Here is a 25942-nt window from a genome sequence, read left to right on the forward strand (position 1 = left end):
GTTATGTCTGCCAATAAATACAGTCATAGACACAACAGAAAAAGATGGCTACAGTCTTTTCTGCTTTCTTACCTGTGTCCTGGGAGAGACTGGCACTATAGCTGTCACTCTCTGTCACGGTTATTCCGTGCTGTGACCCCACAGTTCTCCAGTCAGAGGTCAAGGTTCGGGCTGGGGTGGAGGCCTGACACTTTGTAAGAGTCCACTGGCTGGAGTACCTGTTCCTTGTGCTATGGGTTGATTTGACACTCTTCCTGGCAACAGGATCTGGTGATGAGAAAAGAGACTTTATTGGGTCATAAAGTTTGACAAAAGGCCATTCAGCTCACTGAATCCATCCAAACATCCCTCAGCCATTGAGTCCATCTCAAACATCCCTCACCCACTGTCCATCCCAAACATCCCTCAGCCATTAACATCGCTCCTTCCTCTCCCCCCCCCCAACAGTTTTCCATCAACTCCCCTCTCCCTTACCACCCAGACTCATCCACTCACCTAAACACAAGGGAAATTTACAGTGGACAATTAGTCTACTGGCTGCCATGTATTTGGGAATTGGGAGGCAACTGGGTACCTGGAGGAAACCCACATGGTCACAGGGAGAATGTGCAATGCCAATGCAGTTGGCACTAGTAGTCAGAATGAAACCATGGTCTCTGGGGCCATGGGGGCATTGGTTCTATCTGGTCACCATTGTGCCATCTACATTAGTCCAGACCTCAGATCAAACTAACTTGACCCTCATCTCACCTCACATTCTACAGACCATTGCCAGTACTCTCAATCAGCATGGCTTGATGTTCAATGACAAGATGGAAATGTCGATAACAAGACTGGAACAAACGTCTGGCAGAAACTATAAGAGGGCATTACATCTACTTTGTGCCCAGGTGGTGAGGGAGAGTAGGATGGTGTGACTCACATTGTAATTTGTTCCCAATGGCACCAATAGTGTCATCTAGCTATTCGACTTTGTGGAACATCCCAGCCCAGTCCAATTCTGACCTGGATCTCCATGCACATTCAAGAGCTAATGGACACTAGGAGAAGGAAACTCAGCCAAGTATCCTCTCCTATCGCAGGTGGAGTATCTCTATTACCATTAGCTAAAACAATAAGCTATGTTGTTTGAGGCTGTAAGGAGATGATTGGTTCTCCAGGCCATCTTTGGATACACAACTCCCTCTACTCACTGAGACCCCAGGAGCTTTCTGTTTGTAGTGTGGGCTTTGTGGACAATGTGCTAACACAGTTAGCCTTTCTTCACTGACAAATACCCTGGAGTCCTCCTTTACTGACCAAAAAACACCCATAGCAAACCCACAAATCCCTGCTGGGGTGGGGGGTGGGGGGAGGATCCTGATAACTCCAAGTCCTTTCTCAAACCATCAATAGGATCTTTGTATCATTTTAGTGGGAAATGTTTTAGAGAGTGATCGTTTTCTCTTGATTTAAATCAATCTTTATTTACACAGGATTTGCTTGTTGGCCACGGAACACTGATACTGACAGAGTAAATGTAAAAAGGCTGTTTCCCATTGGTGGGAAAATTAAGGAGAAGAGGGCACATCTTCAGGATGGAAGGGCGGCCTCTTAGAACAGGAATTTTTTTAAGCCAAGGGGGGGTGAATCTGTTGAATTTGTTGTCAGAGGTAGTTGTGGAGGCCAAGTTATTGGGTATATTTAAGGCAGAGACTGATAGGTTCTTGATTAGCCAGGGCATCAAAGGTTAGAGGGAGAAGGCTGGGTAGTGGGGCTGAGTGAGAGAATGGATCAGCTCATGATTAAATGTTGGGGCAGATTCACTGGGCTGAACGGCCTATTTCTACTCCTATATCTTACAGTCTTATAACAAGCCGAGGGACCACCAGTGACCCGCAGATTGAGAAATGCTGCATTTAGGGGATAGATTTGCCTCTCCCAGGTCTGCTCCCTTTGGCAGCCCAGAAGGTCAACCATTACCAGCTGAAGGACCGAATGCAAACCCACTGTCCACAGCACAAAGACATTGGGACTAAATGGTTACATTTACAGCAGTGAGGCTGGCCATTTGGCCCATCTGGACAATGTTGGTAATTGTGCTCATGTGAGTTGAGGCTCTTCCCTCTTCATAATCTTCCATACCTTCCACACTCAGCTTTCCTTTTCTTGATGTCCTCATTCTGACATGAGGTTGCCTCATCTGAATCATTTCACATACTTTAAATTTAAATTTAAAATTTTTGTATTTAAATTTAGACATACAGAATGGTTTCTGGCCCTGTTGGCCCACGAGTCAATGCTGCTCAATTACATGGATTTGATCTACAACCCCGATCCCTTTTGGAACAGTGCGATGAAGCTGTAGTAACTGGTGGAAACCCATATAGACCCGTGGAGAATGTACAAACTCCTTACATGCAACACAGGATTCAATACCCAGTCACTGGCGCTGTAACAGTATTGCACTAACCGCTATGCTAACAGTGCCACCCCATCTGCCGATACTTACTGGTGCCAGGACGGATGTCAGACATGTCGATCAGAGGCCCTGTGTTCTGGACCAAGGCTGGGTGATGCAGGGACACACCTGTGCAGAAACTCTGTGGGTTGACCGATTGGTTAAACTCGGAGTCTGTCACCGGGATTGTGGCCTTGTCTTCTCCTGCAGCAGAGGGGAGGCACCAAAATTAAGACTATGAAGAATGCAGGGAAGGAGCCTTGCAAAGGGACGGTTGGCAGAAAATGAAGCAGCATTTTCCAAGGGTGATCAGTGTTGGCCTGGGGAAAGTTGTCTAAAGCAACCCCTTGGGACTCTGCTCAAAATTTATGGGCCCCCTTCCCTCTGAAACAGTCAAGTTTCGGTTTCTTTTGTTCTTCTCTCCTACCGACTATATAAAAACACATTAAAAATATTTATCTTACCTGAAATGAAAAGAAAACAATGCTTTTCCTTAAATGTGCGGTTGGCCCCATTGAAAATGTCTGGTCTACAGTGAAGTTCAAGGAACTCTGAGTAATGTCAACAATATCCTGTTTCTTACACTCTTGAAATGGATTCAGAATTTACTTTAACTGGTGGAGATATTATCTGCTAAAAATCAGTGATTGCTAGGGAAAGGAATGGCCTCAGCCCAGTAAAGCAAGGACATGAGATTGAATTCAGCTACTCCAACCAGTAAAACTTCCCAGAATCTGATTCATGCCCTGAATGGTCCCCTTGTTAAATTCATCAGTTCTAATTGGGCAAAGTTAACACCTTTCCTTGTTTCCAGGTGACGCAATTGGTTACAAAGCATTAGTGAATATGGGTGGGCCACTTACTTGACTAGCCCATTAGGTCATGGGTTGGCCATTCAACAGGGTAAAGGATATTTAATGGGAGTAGACCATTTATTCATCAAAGAATGGTAGAATCATAGATAGCAAAGAATATTCTCTAAGGATACGGTGGGACATAGATCAGCTGGAAAGTTGGGAGGAGCAGTGGCAGGTGGAATTAATTCTGATATGTGTGAAGTCATGCAGTTTGGGACATCAGAATCAGGTGAGACATATTCAGTGTATGGCAGGGGTGTTGATATACAGGGATACCTCTGGGAGTAAGCTCCTAATTCCCTGACATTAATGACACAGGTGGATGGCATTGTGAATAAAGCATTTGGTATGCTTGCCTTCACAGTTACAAGGAAAACCAACCATTGGAACTCCACACACATCCTTTGAGGTGAGGATTGAACCGGGGCCAAAGAAACTGTGAGACACCATTGGGGTTTCAAGGTGGTGACCAGAAGTCACTTTCCAAAGTGGTAAGAGGGAGAAGAATGTTCAACATTAAAAACAACCCAGAGGTTAACTTAATGATCCATGAAATGTTGGATTAGATTGAGCAGATCTGTTTTGAGCAACAGAGACCTCATGAGCTTCATGTATTCCATTTGCATTACAATTTTTCTACATCGACAATATGGGGATATCGAGTCACATCACAGATAACTCACAATTGGCCTGAAAGACACAACAGGGTCCTGGGAGGAAGTGGATCACCCTTGTTGCTGGAGTTTGAATGAGTGCCCACTCTGGGTCCCTCTACCACCTACCCAGTTGCTTGATTCCTTCCTTGTCTTCAATCAGCAATTGGACTCTCGGGATGTCGATGTGAAGTCGAGGCCCCTGTGCCTGTCCTTTCACTGGAGTATCGAAGCTACGGTTGTTCTTACTGTAAGAAAATATTGCATTCTTCCATCATTTGGATTGCCAAAATCACTCAGATTAAATGATTGCTTTGACACCTCCAAAGACAGTTCATGGCATTTGTATGTGAAACAAATGATCACATACTCAAAGTCAAATATTTGGAAAATAATAGGATCTTAATGAATTCCAAGTAATAATCTATTTCAAGATACTGAAGCTCATAAAATCAATCTTTGCAGAGCAATGGGCAATGTTCAAAAGGATGAAAACGTCTTTTCTTTAATAAAAGGACATAGAATCCTGCATTAAACTAATCTGAACCAGCTAGGGACCTTGTGGTTGACACTAAAATGCATGAACATAGAAAAATGGACAAATCCGAGGCAGCCATCAGTGCCCACCTTCCCTCTGCCGCAGCATTAATAGGGGATCAAAGCAACAAATAGAGACAGCTTCTACAAATAAGAACTGGTTAATGTTCCTGGTGAACCTTTGCTCTGCTTCCATCGATGGATGCATTAAATTCTTCTTGTATTTATTTCCAGGGTGTATAGTTCTCCATGATATTGGAAGTGACCGAATTACAAACAGTTTCTGTGTATTCTGCATCACTGTGGATTCTATTCTGCCTGTTTATTGGTACTTTAACCCCTGGTTCACAGGTCTGCAGCTCTTTTATGAAATGTTTGCCATTTCTTTGGAAAGACCTGCTTTAGAGACTCTTCATTGGAAGCACACTTCTGGTTTCTGCTTTGAGCCGTGTTTAATAAAGAGGCACCTGTTCAAAATGTTTTTTTTTGAACTTCAAGATATAAATGGTTTCATGTCAGAAAATCATTCTCAGAAAACCGAGATGACCCCAAGGTTTGGGGGTCACAGCCGGTCTTCTGAAGCTGCACCTGGAGGAAAGTGAATAGCAACTGTTGTGAATTGTACCACTGAGAGGTTTCACATCAAAGTTTCATTTGCTTCAGGAGGCAGCACACTTCTCACTGAACCAAAAGCGCATGGATTTAAGTTGACCAACCATGAAAACCTGGGGTGATCTGCGGTCTTTTCCAACAACAGATGGGACTCTTGAGGGGGAAGATCTTTTACACAGAGAGTGGCTGATATTAGATCGTGCTGACAGAGGAAGTGTGGAATTAGATAAACTCATGACTTTTTACGTGTAGACAGACATTTAAATAAGCAAAGTGTGTTCTTAATGTGGGAAGGATATGGTCTTACTGTGGGAAAATGCGATGTATGGATGGACAAAGGTGTGCATAATGTGGTGGGCTGAATTCACCCAGCTGTGTCTGATTGTGCCACATAGAATACAGAATTTGCATGTTCTCCCTAACCGTGTGGGCTTCCCAAGGATAGGTTAATTTGGGGGAAGCTGACGGAAATGCAGGGAGAATGAAATAGTAACATTGTAAAATCAGCTTAAAACATGGTTAGTGCGGATGTAATTGGCAGATGAGCCTGTTATAAAACCACCTTCTCCCTCAAATGGATGTAAATGTTCCCATGATACCTTTGTTAAGAAGACTGGGGTGTTTCCAGGTCTTCAGGTCAAATTTCATTCAAGAGAGATTAATCGAGGGAGTCACGTGATGGAGTAGTGGCCGGACGGTGAACTCCAGCCCTCTCCAGAAAAGTCGGGAAAAACAAAGGAAAACACAAAGGCACAGAAATAAAAGTTACAGAAAAGTGAGTATAAAGGTGGAAAGAAGATGGCGACAAAAAAAGAAAAATCGAAAGCAACGGTAAGAAGAGAGGAAGAGAAGACAAAGGAGGAAAAAGGTGAAGGCCTTACCTGTCCGAAGAGGCCCGCTGCGGAGAGCGAAACCCGCTCCCTCAGGTCGGTAAATAATGGACTACAAAAATGGCTCGCTGAGCCGAGTAAAAGTGCGCATGCGCGATGCGAATGAAAAAAAACACACCGACGGGAGGGGGGACCAGCTGGGGAGTCGATCTCCACAGCCGGCAACGACAGCTGCAGAACACCTGCAGCAAGAAGAGACCACAGAAGACAATAGAAACAAGAAAGAAGAGGAGGAAAGGGCACCAAAGAAACAACAGATGGCCAACCCAGAGGAAGAAGAAGAGGAAGAGGAAGAGTACAGTGAAATAGAAGAAGAAAAGAAAGGCAAGATAAAGGATATACTTTCTCTTATTAAAGGATACATGGAGTCATTTAAAGAATGGCAAACACAGGAATTTAAGGATTTAAGAAAAAGAATAAACAACACAGAAGAGAAAATGAATAAAATAGAGATGACCTTAACAGAAATGGGAAAGAAAATGGACAAGATGGAAGAGCGGGCAGTAGCAGCAGAAATGGAGGTAGAAGACTTAAAAAAGAAATTGGAGGAATCTAATAAAAAAACTAAAGAGACACAAGAACTACTAGCTCAAAAAATAGATACAATGGAAAATTATAACAGAAGAAATAACATAAAGATAGTGGGCCTTAAGGAAGATGAAGAAGGCAAGAATATGAGGGAGTTTATAAAAGAGTGGATCCCTAAGACCCTAGGATGTCCAGAACTACAGCAAGAAATGGAAATAGAAAGGGCACATAGAGTATTGGCCTCTAAACCACAGCCACAACAAAAAACAAGATCTATTGTAGTAAAATTCCTAAGATATACTACAAGAGAAAAGGTACTGGAGAAGACAATGGAAAAAGTAAGAGAGGGCAACAAACCACTGGAGTATAAAAGGCAAAAAATCTTCATTTATCCAGATATAAGTTTTGAACTCCTAAAGAAGAGAAAAGAGTTCAATACAGCAAAGGCGATTTTATGGAAGAAAGGGTATAAATTTATACTAAATTTATTCCAGGACAACAAAACAGACTATTCTCGGATCCAGAAGAAGCACGAAAATTTGCAGAACAATTACAAAAATAGACTGAGGGAGGAAGACGGGTAATGAGAGTAAAAATGATCACGATTGATATGTATGTGGGTAAAGACAAAAATAGACTGAGGGATGAAGACGGGTAATGAGAGTAAAAATGATCACGATTGATATGTATGCGGGTAAAGAGGTATAAGAGTGAATAGAGACAATGTGCATACGTGAATGTATCTGTACTTAGAGGAAAATATAGATAGTATAGACAAGAATTAATAAGGGAAGGTAATGGAATAGAGAGAATAAGGAGGGAATTAAAAGAGTGACCTTTGTGACATATGAAAAGTGAAATCTTTTCTGGGGGAGGCGGGGTGGGGGGAAATAGCGGTCACTGCAAAATCAGTTGACGCTTGCGAGTGGATTCGCAAATCCAAATGGAGAGGGGAGATGTGGTTGTCCGACAAGGGATAAAGGACAACTCAGGAGGGGAAGGGGAGATTGGGGATAAATAAGATAGAAATAGGAGAATAAGGAAAATGTTGGATGTTGTAGGAATGTTGTCTTATAAAGAGTTGAAAATAAGAAAACAGAAATGGAAAAGGAGGAAAGGTAATGATGGAAAAACGGAAAGAGAAGATAAACAAAATATAAAAGGGCTACGCTGAACTATATGACTTTAAATATTAATGGAATACATAACCAAATTAAAAGGAAGAAACTACTAAATTTAAATGAATAAATGGATTCCATTAGAAAAAATAACATATGGGTTAAGAAATAATATTGAAATATTCGAACAAGTATGGGAGCCTTACATTAAATACAATAGTGAAAACCTACCGGGGACAAACATTACCTAAGTTGATGGAAGGAGAAGGAAAGAAAAGAATGGACTCAGTAGAATTTCTGGTGTATTTTTGTTGAATGACAACATTGTCTGACTGGCTTAATGCAACCTAGATTGTATACCTAAAATGGATGAGAGGGGGGGTGGGGGGGTGGCTTGGGAGGAGGGAGGGGGGGGGGGAGAAAAAGTCACTGTATATGTGTGAAAAAGAAATAGTGTATATCATGGCTAATGTGATTTATGGTGTGAAAAAAAAAAAATTTAAAAAAAAAAGAGAGAGTTTAATCCAAATTATATCATCTGGTTATTATTTCACACAATTTGAAGGATTCAAGTGCAGCTACACTTTCTAAAACATGGAGGTGTTATTTCTATCTTTAGATCTTTTATTGGCTGTGAAGTGAATCAGTGGGTGACTGGGTGAGGAGTAATGGGGAGGGGAGTTACTGGGTACGGGATGACTGGGTGGGGAGTGATGGGGTATGGAATGACTGGGTGGGGAATGACGGGGTGCAGAGTGACTGGGTACGGAGTGAGTGGGTGCGTAGTAACTGAGTGGGCAATGAGTGGACGGGAAGTGACCGAGTGGAGAGTGACTGGTTGGGGTGTGACTGGGTATGGAGGGGTGATTGGGTGAGGAGTTACTGGGTTTAGAGTGACTTGGTGTGGAATGATTGGGTGTGGAGTGACTAAATGGGGAGTGACTGTGTGGGAAGTGACTGAGTGGAAAGTGACTGGGTGAGGTGAGACTGGGTGCAGAGTGATTAAGGGTGGCTGGGTGGGGCAGGTCACAGTGCTGAGGGCACTGGGGTGAAACTGCTCAGCATACGAGGTTGGTTCATGGACACTTTACGCAGGAACATGTAAAAACACAATGCTGGAGAAACTCAGTAGGCCATTCCTTGATAAGAGGCTCAAGTCCGAAATGACTGTTATGTATTTTTATCTTTGCTATATAAAGGACACTATTTGACCTGCTGAATTTCTCCAGCATTGTGTTTTTACTTCAACCATGGTGTCTACAGACCTTCACGTTTTACTTCTTACACTGGAACATGTTCAGGCTGATGCCTCAGGGAGATCTTACCTGATCAGCATCTCTGCTAGGCTCTTTGCATCTGAAATACAGAGAAAAAAAAATGATCAGATTTGGATAACACATACAAAGAGGCGAGTTCTTCCCTTCCCCCTCCACAAGGAGCTGCAGCGGAGAAGCTTTCAGCATTCTGCATTTGAACAGTGACCTGAGTGAATGAGAGAAGATTAATCTTCCGCAGTGATTGGCAAAGCTGAGTGACAGATTCCTCTCAAAAGTGTTCATGCGGCCAGCTGTCCCCCGACACCTCCAGCCCTGCATTGTGACATTTAAATCGTTTACACTTCCACAGATCCCAGCGGTTCTTTGACATCCTGTCCAACTCCGGCACTCTTTGCTGAGTGTCCTGATTTCTTTCCTGGCTGAGCAAAGTGTGCACACACCAGAGATTTAATTTTTGCAATGTGACCTGAGGCTGTGAAGCTGGGACTGGGAAGAAGGTGATAAATGGAGAGAGAACCATTGCTGATACATCAAGACTTTGGAAGAATCGAGCAACAATTTATGAAAGAACCAAAATAAACAAGGCATCTGCACCCACAGAAGTGGAATGGAATAGAAAGAGAAATTCAGACCATTTCTACCATGCTAGATTATCCAGCTTAATCCTAATCCCTTGCTCTTCATCATTAATAAAATTTAGGATTTCTGTCTCCATCATTCTGTCTTTCATTGATTTCCAAACCCCCACCATACCATGGACACAAAAAATTATTTAACTTGCCACCAATTACCAGTATTTTAAAATTTTGCCTTCGATCTCTGCATAAGAGATACCAGTTCTTCCTTTTCATCCAATCTAGACCCTATCATTATTTGACATGTCTCAATTAAACCTCTCCCAATCCTTCTATTCCAATGAAATCAACTTCACCTGTTTGGTCATGAAGTCAGGGGTCCATTACAATTGTTGAAGGAACAGTGGATACATAATCAAATCTGCTGGATTATGTTTTCAAATTTAAAAACAGATTATATCAGGCTTGCGAGATGGCAAGGAAAAATTTAAAAACTGCTCAGGGAAAAATGAAAATTCATTATGATCAAAAAGCAAAAATTAGGGACATTAAACCTGGAAACAAAGTATTAGTTTTGTTTCCAATGCAGTCAAACCCTTTGAGAGCTCAGTTTTCAGGGCCATATAAGGTGAAAGCAAAAATTAACCAGGTCACCTATGCCTGATCATTGAAGAGAGACCCAGGTCTGTCATGTGAACATGCTTAAACCTTACTTTGAGAAAATGACTGAGGAGGAGACTAGGATTCCAACCAAGGTGCTAGTTATAGAGGAGGAGATAAGTTTCGTGGAAGGTCATGGAGCACAGAAAGTGATAAGCCCCAAGCTGGAAAATTCTATGGTTTTGCAAAACTTAAACACCAAGTTAATGCATTTGACTAAACCAGAATGAAGACATTACTTATGAAATTTATGGATATATTCCCAGATGTTCCAAGAAGAACTACTGTGGCTTGTCATGATGTGGAGGTCAGTGATGCTAAGCCTATTAAGCAGCATCTTTACCGAGTTAATCAGGAAAAGAGCAGATTGTTGGATCAAAGAGGTGGATTATATGCTCAAAAATGACATCATCCAAAAATCAAGTTCAAATTGGAGTTCACCCTGTGTTCTGGTGCCTAAGCCAGATGGCTCAATTAGGTTTTGTACAGATTATTGAAAGGTAAACATGGTGACAAAGACTGATGTATTCCTTATCCCAGAATAGATGATTGTGTAGATAAGGTGGGGAAGGCTAAGTTTCTTACAAAGATTGATCTCTTAAAAGGATACTGGTGTGTTCCTTTGATAGAGAAAGGCAGGGAGATTTCTGCATTTGTTACATCTTTGGGACTGTATGAGTATAATGTTATGCCTTTTGGAATGAAAAATGCACCTGCCACATTTCAGAGAATGATTAATGCAGTAATTCAGGGTTTAGAGCACACAGGATCCTATATCGATGATTTAGTAATTAGTACAAATACATGGGAAGAACACATGCTTGAATTAGAGCAGTTATTTCAGAGACTGGTAGAAGCACACATCTCAGTGAATTTGCACAAGAGTGAGTTTGGATATGCCACTGTAATTTATCTGTGTTATGTGGTAGGACAGGGACAGGTGGCACCGGTTGGAGCGAAAGTATTGGCTATCACTGTGTTCCCTATCCCCAGTAATAAGAAAGCTATTGGAGATTTCTAGGTATGATTGGCTACTATCGTAGATTTTGTGAAAACTTTGTAGAAATTGCACTCACATTAACAAAACTACTTGGAAAGAAAGAAAAATTTATCTGGTCAGATGCATGCAAGGAAGCGTTTCTGAAGTTAAAGGCCATTTTATGCCATCAGCCTGTACTTTTGTCCCTTAACTTTAAAAAGCCATTCTCTTTAGCTGTGGACATCAGTGACGAAGCGGTTGGCCCTGCACTGTTACAGAAGAAGGATGGTGATGGAATAGAACATCCTATTTCGTACTTCTCGAAAAAGTTTAACGACCATCAACAAAATGACTCAACCATTGAGAAGGAGTTATTAGTGCTTGTTTTAGCATTGCAACATTTTGCTGTGCATATTTGTACTGCTCAAAAACTGTTAATAATATATACTGATGATAATCCATTAGTTTTTCTGTCTAAAATGAAAAATAAGAACAGATGGTTATTGAATTGGAGCTTACTATTACAAGAGTATGATTTAATTATTACACACATAAAGGGGACGGATAATGTAATAGCAGATTGTTTGTCAAGATGCTAATCTGGGTAGATATGAATCTAATCACATACTTATTGTAAAAAAAAAATGGAGTGTTTATTTTATTTATGTAATACTTCCATTAATTGTTAAAAATTTGTTCTTGTGGACCAAATTTTTTTTTTAGCAGGGGAGGTGTTACAGATTTCTATGTTGTGTATTGGCCTATGTGTTGTGTGGTTTTATGTTAAGAAGTGACAGTTTGCCTTAGAGAGCCAAGGTGAAGGTGGACTGCTGAGAGAGTGGGAGATGGGCTGAGCATGTGCAGAAAATGAAAAAAATTTCTGGTCTTGGATGATAAACCACCACTGGGTGGTGCTGTGGATTGGAAGGAGGCCCAGAGGATGAGTCATGGACTTAAGGACAGTTTAGAATGTTGGAATTTCAAAAAAGATGAATATTCTGAAGGCAGCCAGAAGGATCCGAATCAACCCAGTGGTTCCTCTCTCTGCAAACAACACAAGACAACTTCAAATTTTGTGCTCTCTCTCTCCCTCAAAGATCTTTTGGCTTCAGTTTACCAAACAAACTGAATTTTGTTTATGATCTTTTTGCTTCGGTTGAGATCGAAGTTTTGTGAGCCTTGCATGTTTTGTGATTGTTTTGTGTCTAAGTTTTTCTGTGGGCTGGTTGGAAATATAACTTAGACTATAATTACATATGTTATATTTAGGCTGGGGAATTTATTAGTTTTACACTGTTATAGAAATTTGCATATTAACCAATGGGCATTGTTATAAAAGGGGGTTTTTGAATTAAAGTTTGAAGGTGAATTTTTGTTAATAAAGTAATTGTTCATCTTTACCCCTGTGTGATATGCCTTCTTTGTGGTTGCTGGTTTGATCTTGTAACAAATGGCATTTGTGAGAGCAACAAACCAGCTGAATGTACTGAATTCCTATCCATTGAAAGTGATCTCTGGCTGAATACAGGTGAGTTCCTTGGTTTAGAGCATAAACCCATGAGATTATAGGAGCAGAAGTAGGCCATTTGGCCCATCGAGCCACAATTCATGAGCTGATCCATTCTCCTTCTCACCCTTACTCCCCTGCTTTCTCCCTATAACCTTTGATACCTGTGATAGTACAGAATATTATCACCAATGTATATTTGTATATATTTGCTTATAGCTGTTGTGATTGGCTGAGAGCTGTAGCCACATCTACTGGCAGGTCACAAAGGGCTGCTCATAACCAGACCCAGGTCAGTCTGGACTGGTCGACCTTGCTGTAATACTCTCCAGTCTTTTGCTGATTAAAGCCTTGGTTTGAGTTAGTAAGTCTTTGAGTCATTCAACACGCTGCAATACCCTGACTATTCGGATTCCTTATCAACCTCTTCCTTAAATGCTCCCAATGACTTGGGCTCCACAGCTATCTGTGATAGTAAATTTTGGAAATTCACCACTCTCTGGCTAAAGAAATGGGTGACCTTCCATCCTGAAGTTGTGCCCTTTTGTCCTAGACTCCCCTACCATGGAAAACATCTTTGCCACATCTAGTAGTTTGTCCAGGCCTTTCAACATTTGAAAAGCTTCCATGAGGGCTCCCCACCACCCCCCCCACCCATTCTTCTAAACTCCAAGGAGTACAGTACAAGAGCATCAAACTTGTCTCAAATGCTAATCCTTTCATTCCAGGAATCATTCTCGTGAATCCTCTCTGAACCCTCTCCAATGCTAGCACATACTTTCTTAAGCACAGAGTACAAAACTTGTACTCTATACTTTCAGTGAGGTCTCACCAGTGCCTTATAAAGCCTCAACATTAGATCCCTGCTCGTATGTCCTATTGCTTTAGATATGAATACCAATTTGAGGATTTGTGTCCTCACTTTCTAATGATCCTTCTCTCATTGTTTTTATTTCCATTTGTTTATGTTCTCTCCCCCCTCCCCATTAACCCATCCACTGGATGACCTTGTTTGCAATCTTTTAATGACAACCCTTGCCTCAGCTTTTCAGGTACATTCCCTTTGTCTGATTCAGCCCCCCTCCCCCCAACTTTCTCTGCAACTTAAAAGCAATTTGTTTCTCTTTTTCCCTTTTCTGATGAAAGTGTTTTGGGCCAAAATGTTAACTGTTTCTCTTTCCGAAGTCACAAGCTGATCAGCAGAGCATTTTTTTGTGTTTATTGCAGGAGAAAGCAGACTATTCAGCTTCTCTCAACTCATCCACCTGGAAAAACCCGCTGTGCTCCCTTCAAAATTTCCAACTGTCACTTAAATGTTTCCAAGTATTTGCCTCTGCCACTCTACCCGGTTGTCCAACTCAAATTGCTGCCAACTGCCCAGGAGGGACTTCTTCCACCACCTGTGCCTCTACAGCACATCTTTAAAGAGAATGGACTCTAATTAAATCTCAGCTAGATTCACTCTCTGTGCACTTGGCAGGGCCAAGACAAACGAAACAGAGCATCACGGCACAACAACAAGGACATGGACATAGTCAGGAATGTAGACCATTATATCACAGGAATGAAACACGAAAGCCTGCCGACACAGAGACTGTAGTAAAAACACAATGCTGGAGAAACTCAGCAGGTCATACAGAGTCCTTTATATAGCAAAGTTAAAGATAGATAACTATGTTTCGGGCCTGAGACCTTCATCAAGGTATGATCAATATTAGGCAGGCGCCTGAATTAAATGGTGAGGGTGGGTAGGGGGGGTGGGGAGAGGTGGTGGGGTCAGGGGGAGGAGCACAGGCCGACAGGCAAGAGTTAGATATGGGAGGGAGGACAAAAGCAAGGGTGTTAGGGGGACCAGGAGGCGGGAAACTTGGGGAAGCCAGATGGGGAAGGGAAGGTTTGAGGCCAGGGGAGGCCAAAGTGCTCTTGCATTATATTTTTAGTACATCAGAGGAAAGGGCTCTTAAATGCTGCCATGGTATCTCCTTGCACCACTACCCCAGCAACCTGTTTCAGGCACCTACCACTCTGTTAAATATTTGCCCTGTACATCTCCTCTAAATTCTTACCTCCTCACCGTAAATGCAAGTCCCCTGGTATTTGACATTTTTATAATATTCTGTCTAGTCTACCCTATCTAAGCCTTTCAGAATTTTATAAACATCTATCAGGTCACACCTCAGCCTCCAATGCTTCAGATAAAAAAATCCATAACTTCAAGGAATTCTACGAGCAATTATACCAAACTGAGAATGAAGGGAAAGAATACAAAATAGATGAGTTTCTAGCTAAAATTGAACTACCGAAATTGCATGAAGAGGAGCAAAACAAATTGATAAAACCATTTGAAAAAGAGGAAATACAGGATATATTAAAAAAGCTACCGAACAATAAAATGCCTGGAGAGGACGGACTCCCAATAGAATTCTATAAAACATTTAAAGACTTAATAATTTCTCCTCTCCTGGAAGTAATGAACCAGATTGAAGAAACACAAAACATGCCAGATTCATGTAAAACAACAATATTAAAGACAGGGAAAGATCCACTAACACCAGCATCGTAGAGATGAATATCTCTACTTAACTCACATTATAAGTTAATAGCAAAACTATTAGCAAACAGATTGGCTGACTGTGTACCAAAAATAGTAAAACTAGATCAAACTGGATTTATTAAGAAAAGACGAACAACGGACAATATCTGTAAGTTCGTTAACTTAATACATGCAGTACAAGGAAATAAGACGCCAACAGTGGTGGTGGTTTTAGACGCAGAGAAAGCCATTGACGGGATAGAATGGAATTATTTATTCAAAGTACTACAGAATTTCAACCTACCAGAGAAATATATTAATTGGATTAAAGCATTATATAAGGGACCACTGGCGAAGGTGACAGTAAATGGATATAAATCGAACCAATTTAAATTAAGCAGGTCAACTAGGCAGGGATGTCCACTATCTCCCTCACTGTTCGCTTTAGCTATAGAACCCTTGGCAGAACTGATAAGAACAGAAAATAAAATAAAAGGGATAAAAATAAAAGATAAGGAATATAAAATCAGTCTATTTGCAGATGACATCATAGTATACTTAACAGAACCAGAATTATCAATAAAAGAATTACATAAGAAATTGAAGGAATATGGATAAGTATCGGGGTACAAGATCAACACAAATAAAGTGAAGCGATACCAATGAACAATGCAGATTTCACAAAGTTTAAGAAAGAATCACCATTTAAATGGCAAACACAAGCAATCCAATACCTAGGTATTAGACTAGATAATAATCTAGACAATCTATACAAATTAAATTATCAGCCATTAATGATAAGAGAGTCAAGGTCTGGATTCCATGAGCTTAAAGCAGTGGTGTCAACTTTTTTTTCCATTCACGTGCCATCTTAAGTAACCCCTTACTAACCACAATAGATTGGAGAGATTAATTGACCAACTCCTGTTCCCATGTTTTAGGAGACCCCCACCAATCATCTGGCTCAGCAACAGGTGTCGATGTTTCCCATCCATGCCTGCTCACCTCGCAGTCTCTTCAGGCGCTTTTCCTTGCGTTTCTTCCGGATAATAAACAAGAGTGCCACAGCCACTGTTGCCAGGATCACAGGGCAAGCAATGGTAAACAACTTCTTCACATCATCTCCCTCTCCTTGCATTGATTTGATCGGTGGGATAGTGCCTAAAATAGCAGAACAAGGAGTGAAAAGAAACCAATATTTAGGTGAGGTGTACCTGGACAGAAATTCCATGGAGTTTCACAGGAGGCCATAAACTATAACAATGGCCGCAAGGCAAATTGCAATTGCCTTAGGCCTGAAATCAGATTACATTTACCTGTATTTGCTTCAGCGACTTCTAAATTATTTACAACAAACACTTTTGTTTTTTATTGATGACACAACATTGAAATGGTTGCACTCACTTGTCACATGAAGCACCCACTGCTGGTTTCCAGGATCTAATTTACAAAGATACATGAACATTGAGGGGGCAAAGATTAAAGGTCTGACAACAATTTGTACCTGTAAAATGTCCCCTGGAAGGTGGGAGATGATAAATATCCAAAACATTCTTCCTGAAAAGGCTGTGGATTCTGGAGTGATTGGAAAAAGTGGAGATCAAACTTGTGCAACGTTATAAAGTGATGAATAAGAAAGTTTGGGAAATAAAGAGTGGAGCTAGTCTGGGGAGCTGATTGGTCTACTCCTGTTCTTAAAGCTTTAATGACTGGGTTACAAGGCACAGAGAGAACTGTGAATGCTGGAATGTGAAGCTAAACACAATCTACTAGGGGAAACTTTGGAATGGAGAGAGTTTGAAGCGTCCATGCAGTTCCAAATTTGATTATTTTCTGAAACGTAAAGAAGGGAAGGAACACTTCTACTACTTTTCCCATGGAGAATTACTCCACATATTTTCTTCCTTCACTGGATGACAATCAGCCCATCGTCTATCCAGTCTTACTAATGATTCCCATCAGTCCTCTTGCTCCCTTACTTCTAAGAATCCTCTCTCGCATGTCTATCAACCCTCCCTGGTTCTCCTGCCACTCATCTACGCTGGAGGCAATTTGCTGCGGCCAATTAATCTATTGGCATACATTTAGGGGGTTGGAGGGAAGCAAAGCACATGGAGGAAAGCCACATGCAAACTCCGCACAGGCAGTACGCAAGGTCAGGATTGAGCCCAGACTGTTATCCTTGTGTTTGACCAAACTCTGAGAGTTTTTTATAATGATAGTTTTTAAGAGATTTACATGACAATGGAGGACACTTCATGTGGCAGATTAATGTTAATGTGCCTTTTATCCAGAAAATTCTTGAAATTTGGTTTCTTGTGACCTCCCTCTGTAGTGAGCAGCTATGTTGAACATCAGTGATGCACACAAGAGAAGACAGGACAGGAAAATGTTCAAATACAGGAGCGAGTGAAAACTGGAGACACAGTAATGATGGAATCTGGAGCAACAAATTACATGCTGGAGGCACTCAGTGGGTCATCAGAGGGAGAAAAATAATGGTTAAAGTGAGCGGTGAGAGAAGTCTTCACCACAACACACACTCTGGTCCAGATCATCAATTTATTCTTGCTCCCATAATCACCCAGCATTCCTCCATTCTCCACCCCCTGTGTCTTTCTACACAGCTCTCTCTGAATAAAGAACTCACTTCGACTGGGTTTATTGGTGATACGCAAAATGAAGGACTTCGACTGGGGAAGGCTCAGCACTGGGGAGAAGAGAAATCTTTAGTCGGCTCATCCTGAAGCTCCACAAACACTAACAGATGGGCTGGCAGGTTCGATGCTGCTGATAAGTGAATTAAAACGCAGAGGAAAGCATCCACTCAGCTGGAGAGACTTCAAGTCCTATTAATGCGTTGGCCTGCGATTTTCTCTCCTGCTCCACCTCCTCGCAACTCAACCTGATTTGTGCTCTCATTGTGCCAGTCCGGTGAAGGTTGTTCTGTGCCTGCCTGGTGGCTCAGTGTACATCCTCACCTGCATGTCTGAGAGTCTGCCACACCCTCCAGGCCCAACCCTGAGAAGCAGTCAGCCCTTCTTGCCTAAGCTTGGAGACAAATGGCATGATAACCTCCCTCGAACTCAAAGCAGCCTCTACAGGGTTGAAGCCCTGGCAGACTGTGAATGACCACCCATTAAATAGTTCCCTCTGTGCACCGTGGCAGGTCAGGCAGCAATGAGGGGGATCACTGTATCTGAGTATGCCCCACTCTGCATCCCTGCTTAATGTGTGCTTGGTAAAAACATATAGTAAATGGTGGAGAAACTCGGCTGGTCTCGAAGCATCCATATGAGGTAAAGATATATTACTAATGTTTTTGGCTGAGCCCATCTTCAAGGCATAAGAACAAAATCAGGCAGGTGCTCTGCAATTGCAGCATATGCAGACTTCCATGTTTGACTCTTAATGTGTGCTTGGTGATCACAGCCTGTGTCTATTGTCAGGACAATGAGGTTAAATTTCTCTAAAATGTCACAGGGGAATGTTTCACACCCAGCTGAAACACCTCTGACCATATAGCACGCTGGAGTGTGGCACAGCTAGTAGCCCTGCTGCCTCATAGCACCACTGACCTCGGTTCAATTTTGACACTGGCCACTGTCTTTGTGTGTGGGAGTCTGCATATTTTCCTTGTAATTCTGTGGGTCGCCTTCCACATTCCAAAAATGTGCTGCAACTTTGTAGTTTAATTGCTTTGAATTAGAAGGGGGTTATGTTAGGCTGTTAAGTTAATAGTAATAAGATAAAGTTTGATCTTGTTTTCTGTTTAAAGATAATTAAAAGCAACTTTTGTTTAAGTAACCATTTGTCTTGGTGAATTTCTGTTGCTGCTGGGTTTTGAGGTCCTCTGGGCCCATAACAACTCTCACTGTCAAACTACTGCACCAGTAAGGTACAATCTGGCTGAGGTAATAATACACTTGGCTTTAGCCAGCCGAGAACAAGACACTGCCGATGCTGCAATCTGTAGCACAACCCATTTTGCCCCACAGATGCTGCTTGGCCTGCTGAGTTCCTCCAGCAGATTGATTCTCATTTCTACCAGCTGTGTTGGGCACATGAGGTCTCAAGGCAGAGCAGTTTACTGAGACAACAATTTATTTGACTAATCAGCTCACTTCTTGTTAACTTGGCAGAGAATCAGTAGGTCAGGTAGCATCTGTGGAAATCGCGAGTTAACATTTGAGATTGAAGACCTGGTTGTGATGAAGAGTCTTTTACCCGAAACCTTAATTCTGTTAAAAAAATATAATGCTGGAGAAACTCAGCAGGTCAAACAGTGTACTTTATATAGCAAAGATTAAGGTACATAAACAACATTTCAGGCTTGAGCCCTTCATCAAGGTATTCATAACTTGGCTCAAGCCCTAAACATTGGTTATGTATCTTTATCTTTGCTGAATAAAATGTGCTGTTTGATATGCTGAGTTTCTCCAACATTGTGTTTTTACATCAATCACAGGGTCTGCAGACTTTTCTATTTTACTCATATTAATTTTGTTTCTCTTTCTGCAACTGCTGCTTGACCTGTCCACCTCTAACTTCTACTGCCTTTGAAAAGCAGCCAACATAATTTAAACACTTGCCTCAACCCGGCCACATACTTCACCACCCTACTCATCAAGAAGAATGAGACCATACACTAAAAGATTCAAAGGTAGTTACTTTCTCACTGTTATCAAATTCCTGAGTTAACCTCATGGAAGTAAAATTATGTTGCCTTTGTTCCATACCAATTTATTTCTCTCTGTAACTCTGTATTTTTGTACCCTGTTTTACACGTTGTACTATGCATGAGATATTTACTAGTCTGCTCACAAAACAACCTCTATCACTACTTCTTGGTACACACGACAATAAACCTGAACTTCTACTCAGTTTTCCAGCATTTTCTGCTTTTATTTCAGATTTCCAGCATCTGAACTTTTTTGATTTTCATTTTTATGTTGAATTGATGCTCAATAGCAGGTTAATTGACCTAAAATATCAATGCTTCTGTTTATGGTCCACAGAAGTCTTCAAATAGCTATCTCCTCCCAATCCAGCTCATACATTCTTTGAAATCAATTGTTTATTGTCGCAGTAATAAGCTTTGCTTTTGCGTGCCGTTCAGCCAAGTCAAGCCATACTTGAGCACAGCAGGTACTCCAATAATAAAGCTCAAGTGTACAGTGTAGTATTACAATGAGTCAAAGTGTGCAGGATGTATTATTACAAGGACAAGATGCAGACTATAGAGTAAAGTATAATTAAACTGGGCGGGGCATCATCTGTTACTAATGAGTGTTCTATGTAAGAATTTATATCAGCAAGGAAAGAAACAGTCCTTGAAATAACAAATTTTGTGACATGTTCATAACAATAAATTCTGATTCTGATCTGGATTCATTACTTCCTGATAGGTGCACTGACGTTTGTTCTCAGGAGTCACTGGCTCCTTTATTTGTTTATTAGTTCAAGGGGGATGGTCACAACATTTATTGCCCATCCTTAAATGCCATGTAGAATATGGTGGGGAATGTGGTGAGCTTCAAATTCCTGGGTGTCAACATCTCTCAGGATCTGTCCTGGGGCCATCATGTTGATGCAATCAAGAAGAAGGCTCACCAGTGGCTATATTTCATGAGGAGATTGAAGAGATTTGGTACGTCACCAAAGTCTCCTGCAGATTTCTACAGGTGTTCCATGGAGAATATTCTGACTGGTTGCATCACTCCCTGGTATGGAGGTGCCAATGCACAAGAGAGGATAAAACTATGCAGAGTTGTGAACTCTGCATCAAACTTCACTTCATCAAGGACTAGAAGCAATGTTTTAAGAAAGCAGCCTCGATCTTCAGGACCTTCACCATCCAGGGCATGCCCTCTTCACATTGCTACCATCAGGAAAGAGGTAGAGGAGTCTGAGCACAAAATCCCAGTGGCACAATGAGAGCTTCTACCCTTCTGCCATCAGATTTATGAATGGACATTGAAGCACTAATTTATTTTTAACAGTAGGTTTATCGCAATATTTGTATAGTAACGCTGTCGCTAAACACTGAATTTCCTGACATGTTCATAACAATAAATTCTGATTCTAACTGAAAGGTTCATGAGACCTTTCCTGAGGGCAGTGAGGAGTTAATCACTTTGCAATGTGTGTGGACTCACATGAGCAGGATGGATTACATTTCCGTGGGACTATAATGAACCAAATACTCTAAGATGTGTAGGTGAAAGTGTGCTGACCTGATATGGGGCACTAATACCTTTGAACAGAAAGCCCTGCAAAAGGTAGTGGACACAGCCCAGTACATGAGAGAAACACGATAGGCTGCAGACGCTGTGATTGTAGAAAAAACACCGAAATGCTGGAGGAACTCGGCTGGTCTATTCAGTGTCTATAGGAGACAAAGATATATTGCCGACATTTCAGGTTTGAGCCCTTTTTCAAGGAAAAAATCAGAAAAGGCAGAATCAGGATATATCAGAAAGTCTCAGAATTCAAACAACGGGGGTGACAAAACTTCTTCCACCCCATTGAGAAAATCTACATGGAACCCTGCCGTCGGAGAGCAGCAGCAATCATCAAGGATCCAAATATGCTAAGCCATCAGAAAAGAGGTATAGGTGCCACAAGACTCGTCCCACCAAGTTTAGGAACAGCAGCTACCCCTCCACCATTAGACTCCTAAACAACAAACTCATTCAGAGACTCATTTAAGGACCTCTTTGAATGTTATTTATTATTGAATATTTATTTTCTGTATTGCAGTTTGTTTTCACTGCCTTCTTGTTTACATTTCTCCATTTTGTGTATGTATCTTTCTTGAGTAGTTTGTTTTGCACTTCCAATAAGTAGAAATTCTCCCTGACCTGCAGGAAAAAGAATCTCAGGATTGTATGTGATGCAATGTATGAACTCTGATAATAAATCTGAACTTTGAAGTCCCTGTTATTCATTGAAGTACATAAACACTCTAGACCCCATCTCTGGACTTAAATCTATCCATGTCCATAACTCCAACTGCATGTCCAACATACTTGGAAGAGACAAACTGTCTGCAGAGGACACTGTGGGACAGGGCTCTGGGAGTCTTTTCCAAGACTCCCACAGTCAAGCTCACGATTGTGTGGATCCATGGATAGTCAATAGATATTGATGAATAAGTGGAGGTGTTTTACAAAAATCTGGTAGTTTCATTGATTCATATTGGATTCTGAAGTTCAGATTAATAAATTAACTGAATATAAATTCTTTCAGATCTCTGGTGGGATTCAAACTCAGGTCATTGGCTGTCAAACTGATGAATTACTAGTCTAGTAGCTTTATCAATGGGCAATAATTTTTTTCTATCTCCTATAACTCTTATTAACCATACATTTCAGCTCTGTCTCGACATTAACATTGAATCATGAAGGGCCTTGAGCTAAAGCTGAGGTAATTTATGCATTTTAAAAAATGTGCTGCTGTTTAACACGTTCACATTAGATTGGGAATGTGGCACTAACATATTTGTTGGTTATAATAATAGAACATTTAATGTCTTTCAAAGAAAAGTGTTGTGAGTCCCGAAACACTGCAGCACAGAAACAGACCCTTCGGCCCAACCATGCTGACCTAATGTTGATCTGAAAACAAATCATAACCTGCATCTCCTGAAAATCTGAAACATTCAGCAGGTCAAGCAGGCATCTGTGAAGAGAAAGACAAAAAGGCCTTTCACCTGACTCTGTTTCTCTATCCACAGGTCCTGACTATTACTTGAGATTTCTGTTTCTATTTAGCTTTCTATGTTCCTATGATCAACATACAGGAATAAAATTGTTTGAGCATTTTCTATTTTTTAGTTCAGTTCGGCTATTCAGCAAACAACAGATGGGCCAAATGGCCTTTATAGTATCAACATAAGATAGCTCAAATGATATGTGGGGGCAAGGGGAGGTATTGGGGAAGAAACATTTGGAAGCGGTTTTTTTTGTTGAATGATGTGGGAGTATAACTTACAGCAGGTGTCCAATTCCCTGTTAATTTTCCTCAAGGAATAGTGATGCTGGGAATGGAATAGAATAAATGTTAAGCCCCCTCCTCAGCACAACTTACTTCCATCAAAATCTAGGGTGGCGAACTGTGTGGTTTCATTGCCACAGCCAGCACTGTTACAAGCTCGCATCTTCAACTCATACCAAGTCGCCTCTCGCAGGTCCTGCAGGAAGATCTCATTAGATAAATTGGTCCTCAAGGTAAGCCAAGGCCAAGTGCCTTTGGGACGGTAGTCCATGATGATTGCCATGATGGGGCAGCCGCCATTGTTCCACCCCTGGAGATTAAGCCTTGCGTGGCTGGAGTTAATGTGGGTAAAGAGATGGGTATCTTTGTTGAAAGCCGGTTCTAGGCATAAAGTGAAAAAAAAGATATACATTTACTGTCATGGTTTTTTTTTTGTTGTTGCACACTTTATGATTCACATTTAAAACATGATGATGTGAAAAAAAAATGTTTAAATTATCTTCCTTCGGGCCCCAAATCCTTCTCTAATTCTAATGGGCATATCCTTAATTTCAAATGTAAATACCAAGCTAATAAGATCCAATAACTCCCAAGACCCAAACTCGTATTAGTCAGAATCTTCAACAGATCAACCACTTCCTAATTTTACTTTGAAAGTTACAATTGAATTTGCTTTCACGACATTTTTAAGTAATGTATTCCAAATTTGTCTTCATTTTGCCCAACACTCTCCTTGAATCTGGCTTGAAAGTCTTGGGGTTAATCTATTCTATAGTCTAAATACTTACAGTTTGAAACAGAAATTCAGGTAAAAGTTCATTGTTTTAAACTTTAAAGATTCCTTGAAAATGCGGAGTTTATATTTTAGATTCTTTGCAATTAACAAGAATTACAGTACAAAATTTGTCAAAACAAATTGCTGCAATTCAGTTGCTTCAAGATTTTCCCCAGTGCAGAAATGAGGAAACCCTTTGTTTACAAAATAACACTCAGGACTGAAATGTCTCACTATACCTATGACTGGGTGGCTATGCACAATTCAAATGCCATATATATATATCTGCTGATGACACCACGGTCTTCGGCAGAAATCACAGATGGCAATGAGGAAGTGTACAGGAGGGAGTTCTGTATCAACAGGCTGATGCCTGTTGAGTGGTGTCACAACAACAACTTTGCACTGAATGTAAGCAAAACTAAGGAAATGATTGTGGTCTTCAGGAAGGGGAAATCAGGAGAACACAAACCAGTCCTCATCCATGAGTCACCAGTGGAAAGGGTAAAGAACTGGATGTCAACTTCACTGTGGATCTGTCCTGGGGCCTCCAATTCCATTCAATTCAGGAAGGCTCACCAATGGCTATACTTCGTGAGGAGTTTGAGGAGATTCGGAATGTCACCAAAGACTGCAAATTTCTACAGGTGTACCATGCAGAGCATTCTGACTGGTTGCATCACTGTCTGGTACGGAGATGCCAATGCACAGGACAGGAAAAATACTACAGAGTGTGGTGAACTCAGCCAGTGGCATCACGAGCATCAGGACACTCCACTCAATCGAGGACATCTACAAGAGGCAATATCTTAAGAAAAGCAGCCTCTATCCTCAAGGACTCTCACTATGCCTTCTTTATACTGCTACCATTGGGAAGGAGGTTCAGGAGCCTGAAGATGAACACACAACAGCACAAGAACAACTTCTCCCCCCCTCCTCTGCCACCAAATTTCTGAATGAATCATGAACCACAGGCACTCCTTCACTTTCTCTAATATTAGCACTAATTTATTTATTTTAAAATATATAATTTATAGTAATATCTGCGCTGTGACGCTGCTGCTAAACAATTAATTTCATGACAGGTTCATGACAATAAATTCTGATTCTGAATGTACACTAACACCCAATTTTGATCTTTCTCTCTCTGTTCGTCTGCACTTCTGTATTTCTCTTACTTGTTGCACTATGTATGAGATGTCTAGCTAGACTACTGTTAAAACAAACTAGCACTGCACCTAGGGACTTATGACAATAAACTTAAACGAACTAGAATGCTTGCATGAGATATTAGAGAGTGTTGTTAAGGCCTAGAAGAGGAAATGAGGGAGGATTATTAGAATAGTTTGCAAGGTTGAGATATCACAGTTAGGGGAAGAGGCAAAAATAGTTTGAATTGTCTCCTGAATAAAGGATAAAAGAACAATAGTCCAGAAAAGATCTATTCAGAGCTTTCAGTTTGGTGGATGGGTGACGATGAGAGCATACAGGTTTAAGAGAATTGTTAAGATCTGGTACATGTTGCTTGAAATGTTGTGAAGCAGTCACAATTGTAACTTTCAAAAGAACATTGACATTGCTTGATTTGTTGAGCTATGGGGATTAAGAGTTGGGGAGTATAGTTCATCGGTTAGTTCATTAAAAGCACTGGCACATTGGGCTGAATGGCCTTCATACTATCAACCTCTGTGACTTTTCCAGCTGGTTAAAATGTTTCTAATTTGATAAGCAGTAAATCTCATGTCAGTACAGCTATGTTTCATTTTTAATCCAGAAAACAGAGGTTTCCATTTATCTATTTATTTATTTATTTATTTGTTCACAGGGATTCTTGGAGTTTATTGCCCAACGTTATCTTCCCTTGAATTAACTAAGCTAGCTGGGGCATTTGACAGAATCACAGAAGGCCACTCACCCAATCTCGTCCAAACTAATTCAGTGGACAGTTAAAAGTTGACCAGATTCCTGTGGGTCTGGAGTTTGACAGAAAACTAAACCTAGCA

General features: G+C 41.0%; 1 protein-coding gene across 1 annotated transcript in view; it reads right to left on the reverse strand.

Moving 5' to 3' along the window:
- The window catches only part of LOC138742114 (cell adhesion molecule DSCAML1-like), a 94360-nt gene that overhangs the window by 13466 nt on the left and 54952 nt on the right, over window positions 1-25942 (reverse strand). Inside the window, exons 8-13 of the mRNA XM_069896299.1 lie at window positions 23258-23545; window positions 16172-16327; window positions 8961-8991; window positions 4080-4198; window positions 2492-2644; window positions 73-267 (exon numbers count right to left, since the gene is read on the reverse strand). Coding sequence (XP_069752400.1) covers window positions 73-267; window positions 2492-2644; window positions 4080-4198; window positions 8961-8991; window positions 16172-16327; window positions 23258-23545 — 942 coding nt within the window. The remainder of the gene's footprint in view (window positions 1-72; window positions 268-2491; window positions 2645-4079; window positions 4199-8960; window positions 8992-16171; window positions 16328-23257; window positions 23546-25942) is intronic.

The sequence above is a fragment of the Narcine bancroftii genome, chromosome 8, assembly GCF_036971445.1.
Source record: "Narcine bancroftii isolate sNarBan1 chromosome 8, sNarBan1.hap1, whole genome shotgun sequence".
Classification (NCBI taxonomy): Eukaryota; Metazoa; Chordata; class Chondrichthyes; order Torpediniformes; family Narcinidae; genus Narcine; species Narcine bancroftii.